Source organism: Protobothrops mucrosquamatus, unplaced genomic scaffold, assembly GCF_001527695.2.
Source record: "Protobothrops mucrosquamatus isolate PMUCROS unplaced genomic scaffold, P.Mucros_1.0 scaffold318, whole genome shotgun sequence".
In the NCBI taxonomy this organism is placed as follows: Eukaryota; Metazoa; Chordata; class Lepidosauria; order Squamata; family Viperidae; genus Protobothrops; species Protobothrops mucrosquamatus.
Genome location: NW_015386657.1, coordinates 201,258 through 227,067, shown reverse-complemented (window position 1 = coordinate 227,067; position 25,810 = coordinate 201,258). Strand labels below are relative to the sequence as shown.

General features: G+C 36.6%; 1 protein-coding gene across 1 annotated transcript in view; it reads right to left on the bottom strand.

Annotated features, from left to right (window-relative positions):
- The window catches only part of LOC107286727 (cAMP-specific 3',5'-cyclic phosphodiesterase 4D), a 169,305-nt gene that overhangs the window by 14,816 nt on the left and 128,679 nt on the right, over window positions 1-25,810 (bottom strand). Inside the window, exon 3 of the mRNA XM_015815140.1 lies at window positions 6,590-6,825. Coding sequence (XP_015670626.1) covers window positions 6,590-6,825 — 236 coding nt within the window. The remainder of the gene's footprint in view (window positions 1-6,589; window positions 6,826-25,810) is intronic.

Sequence of the window (25,810 nt, the reverse complement as noted above, 5' to 3'; positions counted from 1 at the left end):
TCATAATTGCTGTTGACAATTCAGCAGTACTAGACCTGCTCCTTATCTGCTCAAAATGCTTAAAGAATATCTGAAGATCGAAATAGGTGAAAAATACTATCAATTCACCACAGAAGAACACATAGATTTAGTTTCAGTTTATATAAATTATGCCAGATAGCTAAAACTCAGAATTCAGAGGTCAGTGAAAGATACAAAGAGTAAACAACAAAGGCTTATTGAAAAGTATTTAAAATTTAGAAAAACAAATAATTCAACTAACCCAATAAAGATGATAAAAAAGGATAATTGATACTCAACTGTTATTTTAGTGATGTCTTGTCCAATAAAAAAGTATGTGAAGTATTAGCAATTGTAAATAGGATGAAATGGTAGAATTAGAGATTTATCTAAATATAATTCAGGGACAGTTTTGTTTTAAATGTTTAAATCCCAAGGCCAGAGCAATTGCATTCTAGAGCATTAAAAGAACTTGTAATAGTGCACACAAATCTTTATATATTATCTATGAGAAATCGCAGAGAAAGAATAAGGTTATCATATGCATGAAATATTGCTAATTTCCAAAAAAGAGAAACGGTTGGTTCTAATAAAATAGAGTGGTCAATCTAACTTGGATACCTAGGAATATTTTTAGGCAGATTGTAAAGTAACTGATCTATAAGTACCTCAAGAACAAAGCAGTAATCACTAGAATTGAGCATGGATTTATAAGTAAGCCAAACTGACATATGTCATTTTTGATCAAATATTTTTTTAGTAAATTATAAAACTGTAGTAGATGTAAATATCTTGATTTTAGCACAAATTAGCTTGTGAAATTCTGATTAGTAATCTAAATAACAGTGGGCTAGGTACCCCAATAATTAACTGGATGCAGAATTAGCTCAAAAAATGTATTCAGATCACTCATTAACAGCTCCTCATTAAATTGGAGGGAGCTATTAAGTGGATGCCCCATGTCCTAGGTCCTTCAACATTTTTCTTAATAACATGGATGAAAAGATGGAGGGACTAATTATACATTTTACAGATAACATAAAATTGCAAAGAACAGTTCATATCCTACACCACAGAAATAAAATTCAAGATAATTACTTCAGAAAAATGAGCTGAAAATAATAGCATGAAATTTAACAGGCACAAATACAAAATTATTAACTTGAGAAACAGTATGGAATGAGAAATGGTCATAATGCTAATAGGGTCAGACAAGAGAAATAATCTGGGAATGAGAAACTGGTTCTATGAGGAAAGACTGAAACATCTGGGAATGTTTAACATTGAGAAGAAAAGATTAAGGAGATGTCTTAATGTTCCTCAAATAACAAACAGGATGCCGTGCAAAAAAAGGGCCAAAAACAGTCCTGTCACCCTTAATGAGAGACGCAGCACAATAGCTTTAAATTTTAAGAAGGTAAATTCTGAGTGGTTTTTTTTTAATGTTTGTAACAATAAGAGAAATTTGACAGTAGAAACAATTGCCAAGGAAGATGGTAGATATCCCTTCAGGATGTGTTCAAGCAGAGAACAGACTACTATCTGTCATAGATGGTTAAATTTTGATCCCTGCAAAGCAGTGGCCTAGATACATCTTTCTGATTCTGTCATTCTATAATCACAGTGACTGAGCCCACTTGAAATATAAAATAATAATACCTTTGCTGCCCTCTTCTGTGCCGGGAGACAGCAGCTGTCTTGAAACTAATTTCATAGGATCAATTAGCTTTGTTGGAAATACAAGGGATTTCTTCCCATGAAATCACTGCTTTATTTATAAATGTATATGCTGGGAGTAACTGTATGGGAATACGAAGAAATATAGGTTCAACGGAACCTCTGCTCCAAACTTGCTCTAGTGATGAAGTTTGTAGCCAATCATTTATTTATTTATTTATTTCGCAAATGAGTCTATGGCTGCACGCCAGATGACGGGCAATCAAAACTGATTGAAGGGATTCTGTGAGGACAAAATTCTCAAGTTAATCAACCTAGGCTGCTGCCTGTTATTTAGAGAGAGATTGCACAGCCCCATCTTTAAAGGAAAAAGACTGGCTGCCTAGCCAAGTGCACTATATTTTGAATTATGAGGGATATTGTAGCTTTCATGCAAATCATTGCGGCTCTTGTAAATGAACTTCTAACTAGGCTTCTACTTCTTAAGAAAACAGTCAGAGCATGCTCCACAATTGGAGAGATAAAATATTTCATATTTCAATTACCTTGTTCAAATCAAAACTCTTCTTTAATTTTCTCAAAATCAAAATGCCAAAAATGGACAGACAAGTACAGATAGTCTTTGACTTACAACCGCAATTGAGCCCAAATTTTCCATTGCTAAGCAAGGTAGTTTTGCCCCAGCTTATGACCTTTTATGACCTTTTGCCACAGTTCTTATGTGAATCACACAGTCATTAAGTAAATCCAGCTTCCCCCATTGATTTTGCTCATTGGATGCCGGCTGGGCAAGTTACAAATGGTGATCACATGACCCTGGGACAACACAATTGTCATAAATACATGATCATGTGACCATGGGGATACTGCAACAGTTGTAAGTGTGAAAACCGCTCATAAGTCACTTTCTTCAATGCCATTGTAACTTTTAAATGATCACTTAAAAAAAGGTGTGTCAGTTGAAGACTATCTGCATGCTACAAGTATAACTCCAGTGACTCTCTTGCAACTGAATGAGGATACGTATAGCCTTTTGCTGACTTGGAAATGGGTAAATTCAAAGTAGTTGATGGAGCCAGAAAAAACACGCACACTGGTTTTATTTAAATTTAAATATAGGTGTTCCTTATATTTTGGCACATTAAACATTTTACTACAACAGCACATTTTAGAGCATCTATGAAGGTATTGTTTTTAAAACTGTACTTTGACTATATTTATGTAGTAACTGCATTTTTCCTTCCCTCCCTCTTACATTCTATGGAGTTTGAGCACTCTTGAGTTTCTTCCCTACATTTCCTTTGTTTTCCAGGGTTCAGCTTCACATAGTTTCTCCAAGGTCATTTCTAAAACCCTCTACAATCTGCAGTCCCTGTTCAAAATATAGAAGCGTTTATACAAGTGCTTTCCCTATCTCCCACTTGTTTTAACTTCCCCTAATAATTCATTGTAGCATTTCACATTAATTCAACATGAATAAAGAAAAAACAATGAACACTGGCCTTACTGCAATGCCAAGGATAAGTGAAACTGAGTTTCAGTTACATCACTGATTTATAAACTGCATTTTAAATAGATTGAAATCATGAGTATTATGCTGAGAAGGTTCCCCACTCATGTTTACCAAATAAGAATTAAATATAAAAGATAACAGTTGCCATTGGATAAGAAAGTGGATTATAGGAGAATGGATTCTTTTCTTTCCAGTCCTATATGAATAAATGACTCTCTTTTCCTAAGGGCTTAAAGGGTTTTGATCCATGCATGTGGAACTTGTTCTTATCGTACATGGTATATAGTTTTTGGCTTCCCTCAAAAGATGTTTCTGATTGCCCTTCAAAACTGATTGGAAATAAGGTAAGAACTTCCTTGAATCAAACTCAGCTCCTGGTGATCCTACAGACATGTCTGTATAAATTGCTTCACAACAATAAAAATGTGGTTTGCCATTCTTTAAGGGTAAGTGTTGACTTCCCAACCTACCCAATAGCCTAGAGCAGGGGTGTCAAACTCGCAACGTCACGTGGCATGTCGCGACGTTTTGCAACTTTTTTTCCATTGCCAGCAATGGAGTGGGCGCAGTTTCAGCATGATGGGTCCAAACTGCGGGCTGGCAGTTTGACTCCCCTGACCTAGAGCTTTTCTAATCAAATGACCTCCCAACTAAGTCCTAATCTTGGTTTTTTTCTAGTATCAATCAAAGATTGCTATGTGCTGCCACCTGCTGTGATTCCTGGATATTGCATCTAATAATTGAAAAAGAAAAGGTTTAGAACGAATCCATAACATCAGTGCTTGAGATGCTGTATAGAAATCCAGCATGCACAGCATGTCTTTTAAAAATCTAAACTTTTCAAATCCAATAGTCTGAATGCTATAGGTATTTTAATTTAGATGACCAGGCTGTGAAGATTTGGATGATGGCCTAAATACTCCTTTCCAACTCCATAAATCTGTGATCTTAAGGTACTAAATTCAGCCTATGATAAAGCTGCTAACTGTCAGGAGCTCCAGAATCAACTCCTTATTATGATTTTTTTTGCTCAGAGCTGTTCTGACGGTATAGCATTGAGAGGATAACTCTCCGTTAAGCTCCTCAATGAATATCTACATTTCCTGAAATAAAAGAGTAATTATTAATTTTACAATAGTTTTATATTGCCCGTTCACTTTTGTCTACTGGCAGTGTATATAAAATATAAACATATATAAGGAGTAGAATACTAGAGATCAAATACAGAAACCAAAGTTTTCACCAACTTGCAGAAGACTATAGACTGCCAGGCAAATCCTGGAGGCTTGGATCTCAAAGCATGGGAAACGCCACCAAGAATGGCTACCTCCAAGCAAAGTTCCTTGATTTCTCATAAGAATGAGATGTTTATAAGGATGGGATCCCTGGACACATGCATAAACTGGGAAGATTTTACCCAGAAGAGACAATCTCTATGTATGCTTGAAGTCTTTAAGTGTAAGGCTTTAAAGGTCAAAACAAGAATACTGAATTGGATGCCCAGAGGTCTTTTAGTAACCAATACAGTGTATTAAGTATAGGTGCAATACTAACATAATAGCAATTTGCAGTCTAATCACTGCATTTTGCACCAACCAAAAGCTTCCAAATTATTTCCAAAGGCAACAAGAGCTGTAAGCCAGAAGGACCCAATTTATGAATCAGTTCTTTAGGGAGAGGATGAGTTTATCCATAGTTACAGTTAGAACCAATAGAATGGTTCTGTGTTTTGGACAAACAACATTCAATTTAATTTTAGTCTGATCTTGTTTCTCCCCATCCAGACCTTCATGACACTAAGACAGTAAGTTACAGTCTTGCTCAGCAGCTTTAAAAAAGTTATAAATGTGACAGTGATGGTTCTTCTCCATTTCAGCTGAGCATCAATATATTGTAGAATATATATACTGTAGATTATTTTCTGACTTCAGATATAAACGTACTTTCAAAAAAATCAAAATTAAATTAAGCAGAGTGACTAAACTCACAATTTATATTATAGGAAGATGGACAGTGACATTTTCTGTGATGTGTGACAAAGTTCTTCATGCTGTGAGAAGCTTTGCATGCGTCACCTCTCCCAACGCATCTGTGATAATCAGCATATCCCCTTTTAATTGCATGCTGGTTTGACTTCCTTGGAGGAATATTCTAATTTTATGTGCAGCGCATTCCTTTCTTCAAAATGTAAATACTACTTTCTGTTCACCCATCAGTTGTATGCAAATTTTTTCTTGCATTATCTAGGTTATTTCCTTTGGCATTTTGCTAATTCTACTGATTGGCTGGAGTGATCTCATATGTAAATTCACCAAGCCAAACTTCTTGGATGTATATTTTCATATTTAAACTCCTTCATCTGTGACTTGGTTTTAGGAATTCTCAGGTGTGTTAGATACAGTTAATACTGTATGCTGACGCTTCCTCTTTCTCCCACACCAAAAATCAAGAAGGGGTATTGATTTTTTAAAAAGATGTGGCTCCCTTTCTTGGCCACAGCTAAAAATATTTCTATTTATCAGATCAATTCAACAATAGGACTCACATCCAGTCTTGTGAACAGGAATGGAAAAATGGGTCATTTTCACTGGTTAAACCAGCTACCTGGCATCTGCCAAGTCATATTGCATTTCATAGGCTATGTGATTTTAGGCTAGCTTCAGCAGTACAGGTGAGTGTGCATGGCAGTTCTCCCTATGATGGATAATCTTGGTCGTTATTTTGTGTGTGTGTGTGTGTGTGTGTGCAAGAAGCAGATTATGTACCAATCTGAAGTGATGATTTAAAAAGGCATTAAGAGTCATGGATATATTGATAGGGAAGACCATTTAAGCATTCTGAATGGTACAGTTCTAGAAAAATGGAGCACATGGCTTTCAAAACTACTGAATTTGTTCCAAATGAGACAAATGTACTTGTAAGAACTGCTGAATTATAAAACCTGGTGCTCCTAAACATTGGCTATGCTAGCCAAGGACATTTGGACTTAAGAGTTCAACAAAATTTTGGGAGATCACATGTTCTTGTTTTATACTACACAAAGCATTGGTGAAGAGGGAAGGCAAAGAAATAGTTAAGTTTCACTCAATGTATTCTTGTAGCTTGTTCTTGGCATTAACTAGAGAACTATGTGGCATAAACTATGGTGTTTTGTTTTGATTTCTTTAAAACCCTGCATCTTTTGCTTCTCTTTACTGCCCCTCTCATCAGAATTGCTATTTAAGACCACTATTATATTAGCCTACTGTATTTTTAAGGTGCCTTTTGTTAGAGGCAAGCTGCTTTAATTTACTCCATGATTAAAAGTTTTTATCAGACCCAACCAGAAACTTAGCTGCTGAAGCACAGTGCCTCAGCCGTCATACGGAAGAAGAAGTAGGTTTCTAAATCAATGTTTACCTGACAGTGTCCGCAGCAGTAATAGCAATTAGAGGAAGGGTTCTCAGTGGAAGGTTGGTGGGCCTCTGCACCATCTCTGGATCAGTCTTTTTCTCCCAGTCTACCTGCTCCAGCTGTCTAAATGCCAAAGGAGGAAGCTGGAGGTTACGACAGGATAATCTCCTAACACGATACTGGTCCGTTCCTTGGAGAACCGTTTCTTCTTCATTTTGATGGTACAGTGTTTCTTCTGATGCCTACAATGACAAAGATTATTTGAATAAGTTTCTGTCACGAAATTGTTACATGTAAATTTCATGTAAATCCTTGTATTTTAGTTTTTTTCAAAAAATAATATGAAAAAGGAAAAAGTAGAACCTGATTCTTTTCATACTGAGGGGTCCTTGCTGTTCTCCGAACTTGGGTTTTTTTTTCCTCACAGATGTTTCATTACCCAAATTAGGCCACCTCATGAGGGTACCTCAGAGAGCACCAGGCACCCATCATTTCAACCTGAGCTACAAATATTCTCCTTGATCTTTTCATACATTTTGGCAGTGCTGGAGAATTTACTATAGAATATATTTGCTCACATTAAGCAATTATATTAAGCACAGTACACAGTCTGAAAGCGTTCTCAGGAGCCTCCTTCAACCAAGCTCTGAAATTCAGCAACAGAGTACTAAGAATCAATAGCATGGTTTCCAGTTTTAAGAGTAATGTCAATGTTTTAAGCTTTAGACGCGGATTTAAAACATTAAAATAACCTTGAATAATGCTAAAGGCATGTGAAAAGAAGGAAGAGAAAAAATCTAATTTCCGCACTGCTCACTTGTAAAATGCAATTTCATTGATTGTGCCTCTCTAGGGCAGGGCTTTTCAACCAGTGGTACGGGTACCACCTGTGGTACATTGGCACCTGGCAGGTGGTACGTGACCATCCTAGAAAAGTGGTAGCAGGGGAGGGGAATGAGCTGAACCGGTGGCAGCACCACACAAGCCTGAGCGAGAGATGGCTGGAGCTGCAGGGCTGTCAGGGCTCAGCGGAAGCGCAAGGATCAGCGCTTCTTCGGGGCTGTCAGGGCTCAGTGGAAGCGCCAGGATCAATGCCAGGCTCCAGCTGGAGCTCGGCGCTGATCCTGGTGCTTCTGCTGAGCCCAGAAGAAGCGCCGATCAGCTGGAATGTTGCAGCATCTCCAGGGTCTTGTGGTGTACATTCAGATGCTTGGCAACTGATTCATATTTATGACGGTCACAGTGCCCCAGGGTCATGTGAAGTGACCAAAATCTGCTGCAACCACCCAGCAGATGGGAGGAATAAAAACCAAACACCCCCCCATCCCACCTCCACTGTCAATCCTCAACAGAAATGCTCACAACAATGGAAACCCCAGAGAGGAGGAAGAGCACCGCCGGGTGGGCAGGCAGGTGAATTGCTCGGCTGTGGCTTGGGGGGCACTTTTTTCGGTGCCATTGTAACTTCGAACAATCACTAAGCAAACTGTTGTAAGTCGAGGACTACCTGTACTTTATCACTTTTTTCCTTTTTTTTTTTTTGGGTCATCAAGTTTTTGATACCTTGCTAGGCGACTGGTGGTACTTGGATATTGCCATATCCTAAAAGTGGTACAATGGGTGAAAAGGTTGAAAAGCCCTGCTCTAGGTATTACAACTGGTCCCTTGGAGACCACTTAGTCATAGAGGTTGCAAATAACAGCATATGCTAGGAACCACTTTTCTTTTTTACAATTGCTAATTAAAACGTATTTCTAAAATCATCAAAATAAACTAATATACTAAAGAATTCACAGGAATAGATGGCATCCTTGGAGATTACGTTGACATGATTATTGTTCATCTAGACGAGGTTTATTTTACCAGCAATCTGATGAATAAATGAGTCACAATCTGAAGCCCATACCAAGGCCCATGATGGCTAAATTAGTTGATTCATTCTCCAGAAATGAAGCTGAAATAAGAGAATTTCCTCCTGCATAAGAAACTTCAACTACTGGACTGTGGAGTAAACAAATTAGCATTTGAACTGAAAGGATCTCCATATAGCAACACACTAGTAGTAGACAATGTAAGAGGAGGAAGTACAGTATATCAGAAATATGCTTGCACTTTTTCCAACCAATACATTTCATTAAAAGGCATAAATGCTGATGGAGAAAAATTACTCAAAATGGCAAATTTTCTTCCACACTATAATTCTGTTGCATGAAATGAACCATTCTTTCTTATGCCTTCTTCAGGTTTATGATATAGACAAGGCTTTTTTTCTCATAGAACACCCAGAACGGAGTTCCGGCACCTTTTTTGGATGGAACCTTGTAGGGTAGGCAAGGCGGGTTGTATGACATGTGTGAGTTCTGGCACCTTTTTTTTTTTTTTTTAGAAAAAAAAGCACTGGATATAGATATTGATAAAATGGGAAGAATGCTGATATACAGAATGTATCTCTCTCCCAATAAATACAAGCACTAAGAATATCTTTCCTTCTACTGAATTGAGATTTAACTTTCAATGCAACTTTGCATGGAATTCTCACAGGAAGGAACAATCTACCATTTTTACTTGCATACCTAACACTTGCCTAATATATGGACATTCTCCAGTGGTGGGATTCAGCCGGTTCGCACTGGTTCGGGAGAACGGGTAGCTAAATTTACCTGAATTTGGAGCACCGGCTGGCTTCTGGAAGTCCAGTCTAGGTCTCGGAGGCCTCCCAGGCCTAGAAGGGCCCACCAGAAGTGCATGGATACCACTTCCGGAAGTCCGTTCTAGGCCTGGAGGAGGCATCGGAGGCCTGGAGAACTCCCAGGCCTAGAAAGGCCCACCAGAAGTGCATGATGCCACTTCCGGAAATCCGTTCTAGGCATCAGAGGCCCAGGCCTGCATCACATAATAGAATAGGTTGTTCAGGTATTTGAATCCAACCACTGACATTCTCCATATATTAGCATTCTACATACCAGATAGCCTAGCACTACGGAATATCTTTTTCCTCTGAATTAATGTTAGGCAAGGGACAAGATGGAAATCACAATAGTTTAGTAGATGAAATATCACATTTTATCAGTTTGAACGACACAGCTGGCCTTACATTCTGTGAATTGGTTTGTTGATAAAAAGCAATAAGTGGTGTTTGCTTACATAACTTCCCACTGAGACTTACTTTCTTTGTTTCACACTGCTGTTATGATCCATGACAGCTGGAAAGTTGATCTTACCCAAACATTAAAAAATAAAAACAAATCACAGCCATTCATTAACTGCAAAGAGAATTGTTTCCTATTCTTATTCCAAATAATTTCTTCAAGATAAAATACTTGTTTCTTTTGAATCTTTTGTGAAAATATGAGATTTCTGATTTACAGCATGCAGGCTCTAATAGTTGGCATTGTTCATGATTCTGTTCATATGCCCAGTTGATTATCTGCTTTTTCAAGAAATTTAGCTAGACAAGCAATTCAACGAGACTAAAGATATTAAAGGGTGTTGTTTGTGTATGTGTATGTGTGTCTCTGTCTTTGTGTTTGTACTTGTATGAGACAGTGTGTTTGTATTACAGAGGGATCAACCAAAGCAACTCTTCACATGACCTTTGTTCTACATGATAAAAGAAGGTGTCTAATTTCCCTAGATTTTGAGTGAACCTTTTCTAATTAATCAGATTGTTCCTTGTCACTTCTATGTTTTCCTTGTTTTTTAAAAATACGTAGATAATGTTTGTTTTTCAATTGTTCAATCATCTCCAATCTTCATGTCTCAATGGTTATAATAGCTAACCTTCTTACCTCATATTGGCCTTTTCCCCCAATTGGTTTCATTTTTAGACATATCAGGGTCTGCTCTAACACCTCTTGCCTTTACATAGTATGCATAGAAAATACAGGTAGTCCTCGACTTATGACCACAACTGAGCCCAGAATTTATGTTGCTAAGTGAGAAATTTGTTAAATGAGCTTTGTCCCATTTTATGATTTTTCTTGCCACATTTGTTAAGTGAATCACTGCAGATGTTAAATTAGTAACACGGTTGTTAAGTGACTTTGCTTGTCAGAAAGTCATAAAAGAAGATCACGTGACCCCGGGACACTGCAAACATAATAAATATGAGTCAGTTGTCAAGCATCCAAATAAAATCACATGACCATGGGGATGCTGCAATGGTCATAAGTGTGAAAAATGGTCATAAGTCACTTTTTTCAGTGCCTTTGTAACTTCAAATGGTCACTAAATTAACTGTTGTAAGTCAAGGACTACCTGTATTTTATTTACCATGTTTCCCCAAAAGTAAGACCGGGTCTTATTTTATTTTATTTTGCCTCCAAAAGAGGCACCAGGTCTTATTTTCTGGGGATGTCTTTTATACTCACCTCCAGCACCGACAGTCCTACCCAGCCGGTCTACTTCTTCTGTGGCTGAAGGAGAGGCTTCATTCTGCAGCTACATTCTGCCTTGCATTTTGCAGTCAGGCCTTTCCAGAAGGCTTAGGCAGCCGAGTACCAAGCTATGGAATCCATAGCTCGGTTCTCAGCTGCAGAGGTCTTGCAGAACTGAGCTATGGACTGAATCTATAGCTCGGTTCTCGGATGCAATGGCCTTCTATAAAGGCCTGTGACTAAAAATGCAGGCCTGGCTGCAGAAAACGCCTCACAATAAGTAGGCCAGCGAGGTAAGTGGATGTGGAGCATGTGGGGCAGCTCCACCCCCCACCCCCACCCTAGCTTGATTTTTAGGTTTGTGCCTCGCCCCCAAACAAGGGCTTATTTTTGGGGTAGGGCTTATATTAGACCCACCCCCCAAAATAAAGCTAGGACTTATTTTCAGGGTAGGCCTTATATTCGGGGGAAACCCTGTAGTTTGACTCAGTCTTTCATCCTTCCGAGATCGGTAAAATGAGGACCCAGATTGTTGGGGCAATACACTGACTCTATAAAGCATTTAGAGAGGGCTGTAAAGCATTGTGAAGCAGTAGATAAGTCTAAGTGCTATTGCTATTGCTATTTATTATTGCTGCTAATGAGAAGTTTGGTTTTACTTCTATTGAATTATTTGTTCTTCTTGCAACTCAAGGTATTATCAGCAACTTATTCAAACACCACAATTCAAAGTCATCCATTTCTGTTTGTTAACTCTTTCTAATTGTCCAGCTTCACAGATATGTTACAACTACGTTAATGGTCCTGAACAAGGTATATTTTTGTTCATAATAATATCTCTGCACTTTAATATTTTTCCTAGATGTGTCATAATTCTTCTTTCAAGTAACAATTGTCTCTTTATTTCCTGACTACAACTGTGAATTTTTGAGACAAGGAAGATTATGTCTGTCAACATTTTCCCTGACTATTTGCATAGCATTTGTGCCATTTGTAGATGCAATCTAAGTGGGGTTTTTTTTTTTTTGTTATCAAGGCTTCTATACATAATTTCTTTTTCACCTTCAGCAAGAGTTCAGCAACATCTTTCTTGTTTCCAGCCATCTTTGTGAGGGACAATTCATGATGAATGGTTAGACATAATTTTGAAAGAAAGGCGGGGCTGTAACCTTATACTCTTGTTGTATTCTAAAATTGCTTAAAAAGACATTTTCAAAGCATTCTTAATGTGAAAGTTTAAAAAAGCAACTCTTTTCAGGCTCTGATAGAAGTCTTACAAAATTGGACAGCTTTAATAAATACCAGAAAGGTGCGTTATCTATTCACAGCAGTTCCAATACATTCCTGAATCATTTTGAAGCATGTTTGTTACCTAGAGTTGCCTTTGGCAAGATGGGTAGCATACAGGTTTGAATGAATGAATGAATGGTAGTTTCAAGTACAAATATTATTGTATTATTAACATAATAAGAGAGAGAAGGGGAAAGAAAGGTGCATTATCAACTGCCAGTGACCTCTAGTCTCCCTGGCTTCCTATATTACATTACATTTCAACGCAGGACAATATAAGAGGATTTCTTCCATGGGTCTTTTGCTTCAGGAGTTATGCTATCACCATTGCTAATAATGAACTCTATCCATGAGAAGTTGTGGGAGAAAAAACCCCAGAAAATTTGCTTCTCTCAAATTCCACAAATTTGGTGGAAATAATAAAAAGCTCATTTATTGTAATTATAATTTGCTTAATATTTAAGTTCTTTATTTAGGTCTGGTACATGTTCTTACATTCTTTAGACCTTTCCCACCATACATCCCCTGACATTCCTTTCTGTTTTTCAAATTTGTAATGTTTCTATATGATTATAGATATAGTTATATGATTCTGTAAAGTGCTTCTATTAATAAGTATTGTCTCTAGTTAAAAGTGAACCAAATAATAGAATTGTGTGTTACAATGTATTTCCTTAGTGAAATACAAGTGGGTCTTTCTGAACTAATACAGGATGAACTCACAAGTCTAAATCATGTACAATATATTTTGTTTGCTTATTTATTAAATTTATATGCCACCCATCCCAAAGAGCCATATTTGTTGATTGGAAAACAAGACTAGTTATACATAGTTTTCTATTTGTGTGATGCAGGGTTCCAAATAATGAGAGAGATACTAATTATGCAAAAAGGAAAACAAGAAATTAAAATATAAAGTTGCTATAACTATGTTGATTCATCGTTCATACAGGTATAACCCAGAAAGAGAACTGTGATGGTTGTACATTAGTCATGGCCCAGCGGTTAATAGCTTCTTAAAAGCACCTGGAATACTATATTATTTTCAGGGCCACTTGCTTAAATCACACAGTATATTCGATGGCTTAAGCACTCATGCATTCCCAACTGCACTGAAAAACAATCTCTTTAACACTTCCTCCATGCTCAGTTATGTTTCTCAAAATAGGAAAATAAACAGAAATAGTCCTAGATGTTATAAAAAGAGAAGCTATCACATGTGTTGCATTTCTGAAGGCACTGGCAATTGACATACTGTATGTATGTACACATTTTTATGAACATAAAAACGTAAAAGAACATACAATTTCTTTCAAATTATCTTACTCTATTAACATGTCTTCTCCAAGAACTTACAATTCATCTAGTCACTGAGATGAGATGGGCAGTCTAGAAATGTGATAAACAAACAAATAAATAAATATAAATAAATAAATACAATTAGAAATGAGGGGAAAATTTTATAATTAATTTATAGCTTATAGCTGTTAGTTATTCCATTCCTTTGAAAATAAATCACCTCTATATAGAAGTGATGTACCTATTTATTACATTTATATAGCTGCCCATCTCACAAGACTCTGGATGGTGTACAAAGGAAATTATAAGGATACAAGCAAATAGCTCTAAACATTAGATTATCTCTAGTATTCAGCTTGTAAAAAAAAATTACCACAGATTTCAGTCAGAGTGAATTTAAAAGATGTATTGCTTCCAAATGTCTACAGTGGTTATGGAGGAATTATTTGTGGCTTCCAAGCAGTATTCCTTCTTTTTAGTTAGTTGATGAAACTGATTTTAATTATTTATATAATCCTTGGAATAATGTGCCTAAATATCATGATCTGGTAAAACCAATGGAAGATTTCATTGAATAATGTGAATTTAGCATGGAAGTTTGTGGATCACACAAGAGTGCTACACAAACAGTATTCCACATTGTGGGCCTGTTTACTCTCTTTTAATAATAATAATAGTAAAGTTGGAAGGGACCTTGGAGGTCATCTAGTCCAACCCCCTGCTCAGGCAGGAAACCCTATACAATTTCAGACAAATGGCTGTCCAGTCTCTTCTTAAAAACTTCCAGTGTTGGAGCATTCACCGCTTCTGGAGGCAGGTTGTTCCACTGGTTAATTGTTCTGTCAGGAAGTTTCTCCTTAGTTCTAGGTTGGTTCTCTCCTTGCTTAGTTTCCACCCGTTGCTTCTTGTCCTGCCTTCAGGCGCCTTGGAAAATAGCTTGACTCCCTCTTCTTTGTGGCAGCCCCTGAGATATTGGAACACTGCTATCATGTCCCCCCCTCGTCCTTCTCTTCATTAAACTAGACATACCCAATTCCAGCAGCCGTTCCTTATATGCTTTAGCCTCCAGTTCCCTAATCATCTTTGTTGCTCTTCTCTATACTCTTTCTAGAGTCTCAATATCTTTTTTACATCGCGGTGACCAAAACTGGATGCAGTATTCCAAGTGTGGCCTTACTAAGGCATTGTAAAGTGGTATTAACACTTCATGTGATCTTGATTCTATCCCTCTGTTAATGCAGCCTAGCGCTGTGTTGGCCTTTTTGGCAGCTGCAGCACACTGCTGGCTCATATTTAAATGATTGTCCACTAGGACTCCGAGGTCCCTCTCACAGTTACTACTATTGAGCAAGGTACCCCCTATACTATACCTGTGCATTTGGTTTTTCTTGCCTAAATGTAGAACCTTGCTTTTTTCACCATTGAATTTCATTTTGTTAGATAGTTCAAGTCTGTCCAGATCCTTCTGTATCTTAAGCCTGTCTTCTGGAGTGTTGGCTATCCCTGCCAGCTTGGTGTTGTCTGCAAATTTGATGAGTTCCCCATCTATTTGATGAGTTCCCCATCTAATCCCTCCCTCTCCAATCTTTCCTGCTGGGGGGGGGGGAACCAAGCAATTTCTGTAGGAAATCTCTCCTCTGCCTCCCTCCCTTCACAGAATTGCTTTTGATGTGTAATCCCCATTGTGTGTCTGCTTCATCTCTTGTAATCTGTACCTCTCCAATCTCTCCACTCTGAAATGTGGGGGTGGGGTGGGAGAGTGATTCCTGAGTACAATGACAATCATATAACTGAAGGAGGCTGTGAAGTCATAAATGAGGGCATTGGTCATAAAATTATTTTTTAGCATAGTTGTAACTTTGAATGGTTGCTGAATGAGACAATTGGTAACTGAGAACTACATGCGTAGGAAAGGAGGTGCCAAATATGCAAGCTGTATTCAGAAGAAGCAGCAGTGCCTGGGAACAGATTGCTAACATCTGATAGATAATGAAAAATGCAAGCGAGTTTCACAAAAAAGGAGTAAATACATATTTTTATTGATTGATTACACAAAAGCTTTTGACTATGCTGACCACAACAAATTGTAGATAGCTGTTAAAAATATGGATGTACTGGGTTATTTCATCCTCCTACTGAATAATTTGGGGGATCACCAACCCCTCTTCTCCAATTGTTTGTGCTGTCTCATCATTTCGGTTTGAGGGATGTTTCCAGGAGGGATGTGAGGAAAACGTAGGAATTGTATGCCAACAGAATATAATCCCTGTGCAGTCCTCTAAAGTGTGAAGGTCATGCCAACTGCCCAGCTAAAGCAAACAAGCACTTACTGTATATTGGATATAGGAAGATGCTGGAAGATCACTTTATTGATGAAAATTAAAGCATCATTTTATACTGCGCAGGAAAAGGCAACAGTAAATCACTCATGTATTTTACCAAGGAAATCACATGGATAAAAAAATATAAAGTGGTCAATAAGAGTTAATATCAACTTCATGGTGCCTAATCAATCAATCAGATGATTCATTTTATTCATTTCCTTGGAAAAGGAATGAGCAAAAGTTATATACCGTCACCTATTTAACATATACCTAGAAAAACATATGAGAAGCGCTGATCTGGCAGAAATAGAAATTGGAATTAAAACTCCTGGGAGAAAGATCAGCAATCTTGTATATACTGATAATACTGTTTTTGATGACTGGAAGTCTTAAACAATCTATTATTCAAGGTATAAGAAGAGAATACCAAGCTGGCCTATAGCTCCATTATTGAAAATCCTTAATATTATATCTCCACCCAAGGTAACTCAATGTAAACAGCTACAGAAAAGATTTTAGACTTTAGCTTCCTAGGCTCAGAAGTTCACAGGGATGACAACTATAGTGCATAGTGCATATTAAGTGCATAGATATCATTGTCAACAAAGATATGATTATGGAAGTCAAAGGTTTCTAGTTTAATAGAAAACTGGACTATCAGAAAGGTGAACAAAAACATGACAATTCTAAATTATGATGCTGGAGAGAAATTTCTTGGAGCACAAAGAAAATGAATCAATTAATAGTACATGAACAACCCAAATGACTTATTGAAAGCCTTAAGAATATAGCTAAATTTATATTCTTATAGATTCTATATTCAAATATTTAGAGACATAATGAAAAAGAAAGTCACTGGAAAACACTTTGATGCTTCAAAAAATTAAAAGCAATTGAGAAAGAGACTGAGAGAAGACAAGACAACTAGGATGACACAAACATGAGTTTATATAAACTCAAAGAAGCAGTTACTAAAAATGATAAAAATGTTATCTCTGAGGTCATAAGAATTGGAAACAACAATACAAACAAAATACATTGCTTAGCCTTATTTCTATAACTTGCTGAGCCACTAACTGTATCAAATCTCCACACCAGAAGTCCTGCAGCGCAAAATTACCCTAACTGGGTCAAGTTCCATAATGGATAGGTTTGCTTTTTTAGTTACTTTCTCTTTAGCTTTTTCTTGGACAACTAGACTGCAAAATATGTTCAGTTATTCCACAGTACATTGGAGTATTTTGGAGGTTAAAATTTATTCCTTGTAAAGCAATTCAAATTAGCAAAGAGTTAAAAGCACACCGTCACAAAAGAAAAACAAAGTCAAAGAACAATGGCACAAGGGGAAGACAAAAGGTCAGTCCACCAGGTTCCTAACATGTCCCAGCTGTTGCTGGCCAGAAAAGCCAAGATCTCAAGGTGTTTCTAAATGTCAGCAAGGTTGAGAGCCATATGAAGCTTGTACTGATCTATAGGGCAGGCAATGAAATAAAGAAAATTTCCCTACCTGTCAGGTGCAAAGGACCATTTGTTAAGTTGCAGCACAGAAGATTTATTCAAGCCTATACATAAGAAAGTAGTCAACTAAAGCTAAGATGGTGCTAGATAAGTGTCAATGGAATTCAGAAGGGATAGACTTGGATTGTTTGTGGCAACATAAGGACTCTAAGTTGAAGACATGTTTAACTCCATCCCTCAACTCTGCCTGCTCTTCTCCTATACCACCATACATTACATAGAACATAGATAGTTCTTGACTTATGACCACAATTGAGTCCAAAATTTCTGTTGCTAAATGAGACATTTGTTAAGTGAATTTTGCCCCATTTTACAACCTTTCTTGCTACAGTTGTTAAGTTAATAACACTGTTGTTAAGTGAATTTGGCTTCCTCATTGACTTTGCTTTCGAGAAGGCTGCAACAGGTGATCACATGACCCTGGGGTACTGCAACTATCATAAATATAAGTCAGTTGCCAAGTGTCTGAATTTTGATCATGTGACCATGGGAATGCTGCAACAGTTGTAGATGTGAAAATGGTCATTACTCATTTTTTTCAGTACCATTTTAATTTTGAACAGTCATTAAACAAACTGGAAGTTGAGGATTACCTGTACATAACACCTGATTAAACCTGACTAATAAAAGAATTAATAATCAAAATTCACATAGGATAAATCAGTGTTTTTCAAACTTGGTAAGATGTAAGGATTTCAACTCTGAATTTCTGGGAATCTAAAGATTAATCTGTAATTTGCTAAAAAGTTCTCAATACATTACAAAGACAAAACAAATGCACTCACAAACTACCCAGATTTCAAAAATCAGGACATATTCACTCTTGCTTTGATTCTACAATAGCCTGTGACACATCTTCCAAAGTTATATATGGTCCTTGTCAGGCATCTGTATTTTTAGTAATTGAGACCTGCTGAAAAATATTATTAATCTTATCTAACCCAAGATTTGGCTAATTTGGCTAAACCACTACCTCACAATTTGCTAAACCTTAAATAAGCCATGATTAGCAAGTTTACCATAAAACAATAGGCCATGAAATACTTTTACAAACTACAATAGCTAGTATGGTATATTGAAAAAACTATTGCTGGTTGCTTGCGATCTTGTGTTATTACTCAGTTACTGGGATTAACTGCTAATGTAATTATGTAGGGCTCACTACATAATTCTTATTAGAAGAACATGGTTCTTCTAAAACAATAAAACAAAAAAAGGGAAAAAATATTCTTGCCTTTTTGATGATCAATAAAAAAACACCTGTTGGCTCAAATCATATTAAAGCAAAACCAACCAAATTACATCAAACAGCATATCTTTATCAGTTCATTTAAAAATTGTTGCCAGTTCATTCTAATAATCTTGAATGGAATGGAAAGGAATGGAACGAAACAGAACAGAACAGAACAGAATAGAATCTGGAAGGGACCTTGGAGGTCTTCTAGTCCAGCCCCCTGCTCAAGCAGGAGAACCTACACCATCTCAGACAGGTGAATGTACAATCTCCTCTTAAAAATCTCCAGTGATGAGGCATCCACGATTTCTGGGGGTAAGCTGTTCCACTGGTTGATTGTCCTCACTGTCAGGAAGTTTCTCCTTAGTTCCAGGTTGCTTCTCTCTTTGATCAGTTTCCTACCATTGTTTCTCGTCCTTCCCTCTGGTGCTTTGGTGAACAACCTGGCCCTCTCTGCCCTGTGGCAGCCACTCAGATACTGGAACTCTGCTATCATGTCTCCCCTATTTCTTCTTTTCTTTAGACTAACCAAACCCAAGTCCCGTAGCCATTCTTCGTATGTTTTAGTCTCCAGGGCTTTGATCATCTTGCTCTTCTCTTAGTTGCTCTTTTTTCCAAACTCTCTACATCTTTTTTGTGATATGGTGACCAAAATTGGCTGCAGTATTCCAGGTGTGGTCTTACTAGGGTTTTATAAAGCGGTAATAATACTTCGTGTGATCTTGATTCTATGCCTCTAAATGGCATTGATTAAAAGCTCAGCTCAGAGATATGAAGCACTCATCTACAGATAATATGCTCAATGCAGATAAGTAAGGCTAAAACTGACAAATAGTTTTCAAAAGTTTAATCCACAGGGCAAAAGGATTTGATTGAAAAGCTGTCAAGTTCAGAGAACTGTTTCAATCAAGCAATGTCTGTATAGTCAGTCTACTGAATACCTTAAACTTCATAATGTGTGTATTTTATATGCTTAGTTCATTTTATCCTGATTTTGAAATTGCCCAGAGTGCTGTTCAGTTGCTCCTTTATTAAAATGAGTTAAAGGCTAAACTCTTTCATTTTCAGATCTTGCTCAGTTTTACATACTTTGATCATATCCATGTAATTAGTACAAAACACGGATGAAACACAGTATGTCTTTTAAGCTTTCTTTCATATTCCAGATCACACAAGCCCTTCTACAGGATGCTATAATAACCTTTCTTTGATTTTTATCAACTTTTGTTATGAGATCATTCCAGAAGACAGCAAACTAAAAATGGGGGAGGGGGGAAGCGTTCTCATATTTAAGTAGTAGGACATAATATAAAATAATCCCCCAAATATCTCTTTGTTTTTTTTAAAATAATGTGGTAGATTTTAATAAAAAATACTCCTTTCCACTGTTTCCACTGAAACAATGTTAACCCTTTTAATTAAATCTATAATAGCATTTTCTTACTCTTCTCAATTAATGTGGTTGTTAGCACAGATTTGCTGTTTGAGTCCATTCCAGATATTCAGCAAGCGACCAAACGAGCCTTTTTAAAGTCACCCTCCAGAATCTGTTTTGCTAATGTTGAACTATAAGAGAAAGCTATCTTTGCTTCAATTCTGTAGAGTTATTTCTAACAAATCATTTGTCAACACTGATGAATCCTTTTCAGATTCCAGTAAGGGGACTAAAGCTTAAAGCCATTTGGTCATATAGTAAAAACCAGCTAGTACACAAAACTAAAACAAGGAAGCAAAAAAAGTTGTTGTTTTGCCCTAGAAAAAGTCTACTCTGCTCACATACAGTACAATGCTGAGCAGAGAAATAAACGACCATGAGTTTTCTTCTGCCGATCTTCATTCAAGTTTCATGAAAGAGATTTTGTTTTAGAATTTTTTCCAAAGAAGATAAATTTTTATTGATAGAGCATGGTATTTCAGTACTTATTTAGTTATGAGGTAACCAAGTTGTATGTGTGGATGTCCTGTCTCTCATTGTACAATTATGTTTTCAATTTTCTATAATCTAGTTGGCTGTAAGATTTTTTTGTTTGTTTGTTGGTCTCCATTAAATCCCAAGACCTCACCTGAAAACTCTTTGATTTCTTTTCAGTAGTGTAGTATCACCACTAAAATGTTTTAATATTTTTATTACATGCAATTTATTAAAGTCTGAATGCCTTCTAGCAAGCAGGGCAAGAGCTACTATGGAGGAGAGATCACAAACAATTCAGCAAAGTCATGATTTTACTTGCCATGTACAGTGGCTCCAAATAAAGATCTATCTGAAGACTTTGTGCAAGAGGCACTCTGCATGAAATATTGACAGAAATTATAAAGTGCTAGAAGACGAATCACCTGGGTTTTCTACAAAAGCGTTCTTGTTAGCTGGCTTATAACACTTATACAAATTTGTCAACCTGCTGATTGAACACAGATATCATCAAAATCCCATTGTGCTATGATATAAACTCACACCAAACAGCAACCAAGTTGTTAAAATATAATGGCAACATTACTTAATTGAAAGGCAGGGATGGAAACAATTTTGCACCAGCAAGATTCAGCAGCAGCATATACAAAAATAATTCTGAACATGTTTCTTGGTTAGAAGTCCAGAGTCCTAATGCCATCATATTTTATTTTACCTTCTCTTGCCTCCATATCTAGTTTACTAATTAAGGCATTTTTTAAACATTGGAAGGGTTGGACTGACAAAGAATCAAAGAATGTGGCTTGCATTAAGCCTTGCCTATTTAATAATAATTACTGAATAAACACAAGTCATAGTGGTTAAGTTCCCAAGACATACCAAAGAACAATATGCTATAGTGTCAGTATTAAGCCACAATGTTGTTTGTGCTTGAGGAAATAGTTTCAACAGCCAATCACAAAGATTTGGGATGCAGTTTTAAGCTACATAGTCTATGTCAACTTTACAGGCTTTATGCATTAGGTTCCAAAGCCTTTTGTGTAATTAAAAAAAATCTTCAAATTACACAATTGCTTTCATTTACAATATTATTTAACATATATAGACTTTATAAAGAGTTCTAGTTCCTTCTTTGGTGTGAAGCCTACTGATTTAGTGACCTTGGATAGTCATTTCCTCTCAGCCCTGGGAAGAAGGCAATGGCAATCCATTTCAGAAATCTTGGCAAGAAAGCTGAGGGGATTTGTCTCGGCAGTCACCAAGAAGCCCCATTAGCTTGGACACTCCCCCTCCCCCAAAACCTCCCCCTTTGCCACTCCCACCACTATAGATTATGCATAAATCTCAACTCAGTCTCAGTCATCTTTGTTCTTCATTTTTGCCAACTTCACTTTTAATTTTTTCACTGGCACAGTTAGTCTTCCACTTATGACCACAATTGTGCCCAAAATTTCTTTTATAAAGCAAGACAGTTAAGTGAATTTTGCCCCATTTTATGACCTTTTTTGACACGGTTGTTAAGTGAATCGCTGAAGTGGTAAAGTTAGTAACATGGTTGTTAAGTGAATCTGGTTTCCCCATTGAACTTTGCTCCTCAAAAGGTGTAAAAATCCCCAAAGTACTTTTTCAAGTACTTCTTCAGTTCTGGCTGAATGGTGGAAAATGGAAGGATTTATATTCCTTGCAGTTATCTGGTTGTCAGCACTCCCTCTGAAAGTCATTGGACTTCTTGGAGGTTTATCTGGACCCTTAGGAACACCTAAATCAGAGTGCAAATGGGTGTAAAACCTTCCTGGAACTGTTGAAAGGATTTGGATTTAGATGACCCTAAGGGCACAGATAAACTCCCATGGAAAGTGGGAACTGGACTATAGAGATATCATGTCTTGACCCCAAATATAGACTTTTATTCACAGGCTTCTGCGAGACAGTTAAAACAATTTTATTCCAGCAGGCTTTTGAATTTCAGAATTGATATTCACTTGCCATTTTTGTTTGGAGCTTTACCTTGCTGATCCAGTTTGGATGATATAGATTTTTTTTCTTGCTTTTATTCTATGATTCCTGGAATAAAATGTACTCTGTTGCATTTTATATTTGTAAATTATACTGATGAGGTGTATATATATATACACACACACATATATACATTTCCTAGGCATTCTATGTAATGCCAAAAGGCAAATTGGCAAAGTATAAAATACTCCTGCTAAAATCGCATTCTAGCCTTCCTTATTGCAACAAATAAGTCAATACTGGTGTTTTGAGAATTTTTTTCATTAAGGAAGTCCTGTACTTTATTTTGCATTTCTTCTTTCATTTTCATGTATGTCTTTTCAACAAAGGGTTAGGGCTGAGGTTAACTCGAACCCTAAGCCTTTTATGACTCTCTTTTCATACTTTGCCTAAATAGTTCTTGACTTTCTGCATAATGGCTAGGTACAATGCCTAGGAAAAGTATATAGCATATTAAAATAACACAAACATTACTTTGCCTAAAAACATCATGCATTCTATAGATTTCCTAGGCATTCTATATAATGCCAGCTTTTCACACATTGCCAGTAACATATATATCAATGCAATACTAAATAAATGAATAAATACTCTGTTAAAGTCCTAGATGATAGAAATTTGCAGGATATTCAAAGTGCTGCTTTGAAAGATTAAAGCAACCCCTTTCCCTCAGAAAGTTCAATACAGCTACTTCAAGGCTTCATCAACAATCTATACCAGGGCTGGGGAATTCTGGGAGTTGAAATCTACATATCTTAACGTTGCTCAGATTGAGAAAGACTGATGTACACATTACCACTGGAACTGCCAGAAAAGCAAAAATAAACATAAACATTTATAGACAATAATAAACATGTTCATAGGAGCCACCCCAAACATTTCAGAGAAAACAGCGGCTTTAATACCTTGAGTATTTTACTCACACTTATCTATTTTATAAAGTACCTTTTTAAAGTATTTTGCATGGTCCTACAAGATAGGTATGATTGATGGGTTTCAAGTCAGGGCTTTTTATGTAGTGCTGCTGAAACTGTAGAAATCCTGATTATTGGCTTTCTTGTTGATGAATTTTATACAATTTATATATGAGAAATGTATATATCATGAGTTTAGAAACACTGAGTTAAAGGATAGGCAAACGTATTTATTAAACATATTTTGATTGCTGCCACAATCAAAACATGTATGTATTAAATACAAAAAACAAAAACACAATTGTAAGCTGTTTACATAGGCATAATTCCCTCCAAAGCAAATCCTACTAAATTTAATGGGAGTTATGTCTGTGTCAGGAAGTATACTGTATAAGATAACATTGCTAATACGTTTTTAAAGAAATAACCTATCTTTGAATCAGTCATTTTCTTTCAGTCCAACTTGCCTCATAGGATTGCAGCGGTCATAGTAAAAGTAGGTCACCCCTCACCCCCACATACAATGACTGTACATCAGTTTGAGTTATCAGAAAGGTTAAACACAGACTGGTACTTGAATAATCTTAGGAAAGGGGGTGCTGTCAAAGTGTTTAAAATCTTCTGTCTATTTGCATGTTAATCATTTCATTTTCAATCTTCTCAAGTGCAATTTCAGTTGATGCAAAAATGCTAATATATAGATTCAACTGAAATTTAATGGGTCAACAGCTGGGCAACTAAAAAGCAATTTCTTATTACCAATTTTTGAGGCTACAATATAAAATACACAAAACCTGAGTTAATTTAGAGATCAGTGGAAAATGCATACCATAGTTTACCAGCCTTGTACACTTTGAAAATAAAGTACTTGCCTTCAGATATTGTAAAACTATTTTACAGATTTGGAGGCTGACACAGACTATTTTCTACATGGAGATGCTTTATTAAATGTTTACTGAAGAAATACGTTACCCAATAACAAAAATTCCCTAGATGATCTGTAAGTAAACACAGTATGAAAATGAAATTTAAAATACAATTATAGAAGCAGCAAAGAATAAATCAAGCAGTACAAAAGATCTGCTTTGATGAAACAACTAAGTANAGTACTCCAAGAATAAATGTGCTTCTTTCCATATAGATGTGATTATTATGATTATACCATATCAAAGGAATCAGTAGCTTAGGGAATCCATTTAAGTTGTTGCAGCCCAAAGAAGTCAACGAAATGCTTAAATTATTTCATCCCATCATATGAACAGGTTTGAATAACAGGGCAATTCTTTCAGATATACAGAATTGGCAGCGATCAGATGCTCTTTGCAGTTCTGCTTGTTTAAGTAACATCTAAGCACAATTTTGAACTATATTATTTTCAGGCCCTAGAATAGTGTTTCTCAACCCTGGTCCCTTTAAGGTGTGTGGACACAACTTCCAGAATTTTCCAACCATGGCTGGCTGAGGAATTGTGAGAACTGAAGTCTACACAACTTAAAGGGGCCAGGATTGAGAAACACTGCTGCAGAGGAATGGTATTATATATCTCAGTATTTCCATACTAATAAATGGTCTATCTCAGTAAATTGTTGAACCATCAAAGAATACATAAATAACTGCTTAGCCTGCACAATTTTCTGTTGAGGTCAGGGAAACCGGGTGCTAAGGGGAAGTACAGAAATTCAAGATGTGCTATTGAATATTAGTTTGATTCTGAGGAACAAGATAAGCAGGGAGAATTCATAAGTAAAAGTCACATAATACCTGAAGTGTCTGAAGAGAATTTCTTCTTCCCCTGAAATCAATAAGGCATAATACAATTTTTAGCATATTGGCAGAAGTGGATTCAGGAGAGGAAACAAGGTAAAGTACTACTCTTTCCTTTTTTTTTTTTAAAGAAAATTTTATTAATTTTTATAATTAAACAATAAGTAATATGATGCATTTATAACACAAACATACACAAAAAAACCAATCCAATTCAATACATTATCAGAAACGCTCAGAGGTTCCCGACCTGCCTCCGCCCTCATCCACTTACCTTTCCTTCCTACCTCTAACCCACAACGTCTCCTCCTTCCTCCTTCCCCTTCTACATCCCCCCTCTTCCTGACCACCTCAACGAGTGCAAGCCGGGATACCAACCGAGCACTTCCTCTTATCAATACAATTATAACATATGAATACATCACTTTTTGTTTCAATACTTCTAACCCCCTTCCCCCCCTGAGCTTCCCGGAATCAAATACAGGACTTAAAACAAATCTTTCCAAATCTAACTTACAATTTAACTAAACAAATATAATACTAACAATATATACCTACTTTAACTCTAATAAGGCAATTATTA